This window comes from Protobothrops mucrosquamatus, unplaced genomic scaffold, assembly GCF_001527695.2.
Source record: "Protobothrops mucrosquamatus isolate PMUCROS unplaced genomic scaffold, P.Mucros_1.0 scaffold2982, whole genome shotgun sequence".
In the NCBI taxonomy this organism is placed as follows: Eukaryota; Metazoa; Chordata; class Lepidosauria; order Squamata; family Viperidae; genus Protobothrops; species Protobothrops mucrosquamatus.
The window spans coordinates 198,553-204,304 of record NW_015389002.1 but is presented as its reverse complement, the minus strand read 5'-3'; the positions used below and the strand labels follow the sequence as shown (position 1 = coordinate 204,304).

Below are 5,752 nucleotides of genomic sequence, written 5' to 3'. Positions count from 1 at the left end.
AAAATTACAGTTATGAAGTAGCAACGAAAATAATTTTATGGTTGGGGGGCCATGCCCACTTGGTGGCCACGCCCACTTGGTGGCCACACCCACTTGGCCACGCCCCTGGCACCCGGCGATGTATAAGTGGTTGGGGGTCACCACAACATGGGGAACTGTATTATGGGGTCGCGGCATTAGAAAGGTTGAGAACCACTGCTCTAGCATCCCATTGAGGCAAATCAATTGACAATGTCTTCCTTGCCCAGGTCTACAGAAAATATTATTGCTCAGATCTGATTTCAAAAATTTTAAACTGGAAATGTGATTATATTAGGCTCAACAGTGGTTAGTGAGCATTAGCATGGTTCACACATAAAGATACAATCAGATAAATGAATCCTAGTGCCTGGGAGGTCAAACTCTATAGATCTAATCATATGAGATACAGACCAACATTATAAAGCATGGGTCTGCAACCTTGACAACTTTAAGACTTGTGGACTTCAGCATAGCTGGCTGAGGAATTCTGGGAGTTGAAGTCCACAAGTCTTAAAGTTGTCAAGGTTGCAGACCCCTGTTATAAAGAACATCCTGGAGAATAACTAAGAGATGGTTTCTGAAGATGGCAGCCTTGTTTTGGACAGTTTCAGGAGATCTGCATTAAAGTCTCCTCCCCCCCCCCCATTCAGAAGTCATAGCACGTAACTTTATTAATGTATACTATGTATAGACCACTTCTACCTAAAAAGATTCTAGGTAGGTGCTGTTTTCAAATCAGTAATCGGTTTGTGAATTAGCCTGATGTGTAAATCTAGTCCTTGTGACTTGAAAAACTTGACTTAATACAATGGCTTGGTTTATAAAACACTGATTGTGTGCCATCAGGTTGCTGTCAATATTTGTAGATAGATCTTACCTTAATCACACACACCAAAAAACATGGGCCACAAACTAGATGGATGTATTTTAATCTAGTATTGATTTTTAAAACTTGAATAGTTTATACTTCCAGTACAGATAGTCTTCAACTTACAACAGTTCATTTAGTGACTGTTCAAAATTACAACAGGACTTAAAAAAGTGACTTGTGGCCATTTTTTACACTTATGACCATTGCAGATGCTCACGTGATTTACATTCAGACGCTTGACAACTGACTCATTTTGATGACGGCTGCAGTGTCCCGGGGTCATGGGATCACCTTTTGTGACTTTCTGACAAGCAAAAGTCAATGGGGAAGCAGATTCACTTAACAACCGTGTTACTAACTTAACAACTGCAGTGATTCACTTAACAGCTGTGGCAAAAGAGGCCTTATCATGGGGCAAAAGTCACCTAACAAATCTCTCTCTTAGCAACAGAAATGTTGGGCTCAATTGAGTTCGTAAGTCGAGGACTATCAGTATTGTGCAAATCCAGAAAACTGAGTTGAACAAATTATGGATAAGTTAAACATGGGCCAGCCCAATGTGCAAATATAGTCGAGAGGATGTACTAGCCTTTTCAATTTTATCCAATTCCCCGTCTAATGGTGATTACAGAACTTCTTCGCCTTCAGAGATCCGCTTTAGAAACTTTTCTTCAGTTCTGTTTTACTTTAACAATGTGTTCTAGCAAACATTTGATAAGCCCAATGTTCTCTCTCACTATACAGGTTTACCATGTTTTACGATTTTGTAATGTTTAACCTCTTGTTGAGTCATCCTCAATTTCACTTTTACTTTGGGAAGCTGGAGATACAATTTTCACCTCTCTCTTATGCTCTCCCTCTCTCTCTATTAGCTAACACAAGGAAGTAACGCTCAAAATTGTTGAGATGCTTGAGAATGAGAAGATTCTTTTGACCTCACACAAGTGCTATTGTGAGATGACCCTGTGCCTCTTTCCTCAGTTTACATCTCATGGGCATCCGCCGTGAGTGAATCATTTTAGACAGGATCCCCAAACGGAATTGATTTCTGGTTTCAGCAAATCTGATATGGGGCTTCAGTGCTGGGTTTAAAAGGAACAAGCACTGCTGAAATCAACAATAAACAAGGTAGGAAATATGCCTGCAAAGTTGGCCAACTGCAGAATTTGCTCTGAACAGAATAGCTCCTTGCTGAGAAACTCAGTTGAACCTAGGAGACAATGCTTCAGAACAGAGTTCTATGACATCATTCCTACAGAGTAAATTCCTTAAGGAAGATCCTCAACTACTGTCTCCTGGCTTGATTACACAAAGCGTAACAGAAGTGGGGGCATAAAAAGGAATCCCTGGAGTCTTTCCACATCTGCTTGTTTGTTGATAAACCTCTCGTGAATGGCAACATCAAGCTTACTAGAAATTTGACAAAAATGTTTGAAGGGACAAGATCACAAGATTCATAGACTGGATTCACTTGTGCTGATTCAGAGTTTGCCAAACCATGATATAAATAAGCTTTACTTGGCTGGATTCACATGATTTGTTAAACTATAATTCACGGTTTGCATCCTTAATGGCTAGGTTTAAATAGGTTAAACCATAGCACGAGGGGTTTTTTTGGTTTGGATTTAATATGGGATGTCCATCCAGCCATTGTGGCTTATAAATCATGCTTTATGAGTTAGCACTAGGTATGATCAAAATAAGGAAGGAGGTAGTAATACAGGTTGGCTTATAACCATTAACTTAGTGACTGTTTGAAGTTACAACGGCACTAAAAAAAGTGACTTATGATCAATCCTCACACTTATGACCATCACAGCATTCCCCAAGGTCATGTGATCACAAGTTGGGTGCTTGGCAACTGGCATGTATTTACAATAGTTGCAGTATTGGAGTCAAGAGTCTCTGGAGTCAAGTGATTGTCATATGTGATCTTCCCAGCTGACTTCTGACAAGCAAAGTTAGTGGGCAAAGGCGGATTCGCTTAATGACCATGGCACAAAAGTTTATAAAATCAAGCATGGTTGGGTAATGACTCACTTAAGAACCACATCGCTTAATGACCGAGTTTCTAGACACAATTGTGGTTGTAAGTTATTACAAGTTACTACTAGAGACTACTTACAGTCTCTAGGCCAGGGGTAGACAACCATGGCTCTTTTATGACTCATGGACTTCAACTCCCAGAATTCCTAAGCCAGCTATGCTATGCTGGCTCAGGAATTCTGGGAGTTGAAGTCCATGAGTCATAAAAGAGCCAAGGTTACCTACCCCTCCTCTAGGCGGGGAACATATTGCAACCAAATCCACTGAAGAAACATTTTCCAGTGTTACAAGGATAAAATCAAAGCAGTACCTGTAACCCTGTAAGAGAATTCCCTGTATTTAGTCAGATCCTCTCCATTAACCAGCACCAGATCCGGACACTTTTCTTTTGCTTCTTTCACACCCATGAGTTTTTTTACACCAAGATTCCTGGCTTCATAATTGCAGGTGACTACCAGGTATTTTTGCTGCACACCTGAAAGTAGGTACAAACGTAGCACTTAAGAATCGCAGTGGCTTCATGCCAAATGCCTTTCAATAATTTGTACAATGGAGCTTTTATTTCCAAAGCTTGCAATGCAACTTTGTGTAAATTTACTCTCAGCTACAATTCCATCTTTTCAAAGGAGATGATTTCATGACACATTCAGGGCTGCAGGATTAGCACCTTCAAACTAGCTGACTTCATATGCCTCACATTAGATACTGTCATATATGTCATTGAGGGTCCAATTTGCCCATTTCTGTGTCAAAGGATCGAACTAATACATAATCAAAGACTTAGCCCTGGCCAAATGTTGATTAGTACAGTTAAGAAGTTCTAGGACAGGGGTCTTCAAACTTGGCCCTTTTATGACTTGTGGACTTCAACTCCCAGAATTCCTCAGCCAGTGTGCCTGGCTGAGGAATTCTGGGAGTTGAAGTCCACAAGTCATAAAAAGGCCAAGTTTGAAGACCCCTGTTCTAGGAGATCACTTATGCAGCAAGAATAACTGCAGGTATTTCGAGTATAAAAAAATTCTAAACAAATGTATCTTGCAGGCAGCATATACATTTAGTCTTCTATTTAAGCACTTCTAAATAAAAGAAACCTCACAATGTTATACTACTTAGCTAGTATACAGGTACATGGGCTGCTGCCAATAGATCTATTGGAGTGTGTCTATGTGCCTTTCAGTTAGTTCTCACTCCCAACAAGCTCATTAAATTTTCAACATTTTCACAAGTGGTTTGTCATAATCTTATTACTAGGGCTGAGAAAGAGTGATTTCCAGACCTGAAGCAGAGTTGCCCTCCTACTGCAATGCCTTAACCATTATACCAACCTTTTTAAAACTCCCTTTTTATGACCCTGAAATCAATTTGGGGTAGAGTCCAGGCAACTGGATGGAGCTGAGCGTTTACTGGGCGGATGCCCTTCCTGATGCCCTCCAAAGTTTGCAGCAGGTATTTTTTTTCTTTGCGCCCTGGGAGAGAAACATCTGCCACTACCTAGGATTGAACTCTCAACCTTCTGAGTGACAGACGAGCATCTTCACCACTAGGCCACCACACCACTCAACCTGGCTCTCAAATAGTGGGGGGTAGAAAACATTTGTATCATTTCAAGCCCGAAACAGATTACTCTCAGTGTCCAGAAACCGTCCTACACTGACATGGACAATCCTGCTCTGATAGCTGTCCATAATATGACTGAAATTGAAAACAGAGTTTCATTTTGACTGAATTTCAGAACTGAATCCCTTTTCTGAATCAGACTGAAAACTTGGCCTCCCCCCCCCCCTACTACCTCAAACTGGTTTGAAACATCTGATTGGGTTGACTTGGTTTTCTGAATCTAGTTGACATTCTGAATCAAGTGAGTTGCATTATAGCCAACACCTAATTCACATAACATACTCTATTAATATCTGTTAGTCAGATTTTTACTAAATAAGCAACAATGGACTACATTCACACTAAATCCTAGGCCAGGGATAGGCAACCTTGGCTCTTTTATGACTCGTGGACTTCAACTCCCAGAATTCCTGAGCCAATATGGCTCAGCTTGGAAACCTCTCCCTTTTCCCTCAGCATGGCTGGCTCAGGAATTCTGGGAGTTGAAGTCCACGAGTCATAAAAGAGCCAAGGTTGCCTTCCCGTTCTAGGCTGTTGACTGGGTCATATAATATATGAAACCAGAGCCAAATAAACCACATTATGGATTAGCATCCTGTGTAAACCCTATCCCAATGGTTAATTCAGCCAATGAGAACTGCTAATCACCACAACAAGCACTGCTATCTTGATTATGACAAAAAACGAAATATATATTGCTTGTTTCCTTAGAAGGAGTACAGGCATAGAGACCTTTTACCACATCCTATGGAATAGAATTCACTACCAAAATTCTAAAATTACCTAAAGGTTTGCTTCTTAATTCAGGATTGCAGATCATTTCTACCTGGGCATAAAAACAGTCCAAGTCCAGATGCACAATGATTCGGTTCCAAACATTTTCTTTTGGCACAGCTTGGCCATGATAACCTGCAAGGTAATTTGACATACTGAACAATTTGTTTCGTGTTGCCTCTGTGGTCATCCAGCCTCCTTAACACATCACTCAGCGTGGCCACAATCACTTCTGTTTTGGGCCTTCCAAACCAGGATGCTGAATTTTAGACTGCTTTTTATCACCTGTGATTTTCTAACAGGAATACATTATTGGGTAAATAAAACCCTCCCTTGCTTTAACAGCTTATTGATAAAGAGTTTTCAGTTTAAAACATCACTCCATAGTTTACATGTCATTTTCTTTTTATCGGCATCAAGCAT

The 5,752-nt window shown here is 40.5% G+C and overlaps 1 protein-coding gene across 1 annotated transcript in view; it reads right to left on the bottom strand.

Moving 5' to 3' along the window:
- POLI (DNA polymerase iota) overlaps nucleotides 1-5,521 on the bottom strand; it is an 18,026-nt gene extending 12,505 nt beyond the window's left edge. Inside the window, exons 1-2 of the mRNA XM_029286149.1 lie at nucleotides 5,339-5,521; nucleotides 3,249-3,413 (exon numbers count right to left, since the gene is read on the bottom strand). Of these exons, the coding sequence (XP_029141982.1) occupies nucleotides 3,249-3,413; nucleotides 5,339-5,519 (346 nt within the window). The 5' untranslated portion in view covers nucleotides 5,520-5,521. The remainder of the gene's footprint in view (nucleotides 1-3,248; nucleotides 3,414-5,338) is intronic.
- Between the last annotated feature and the right edge of the window lie 231 nt (nucleotides 5,522-5,752).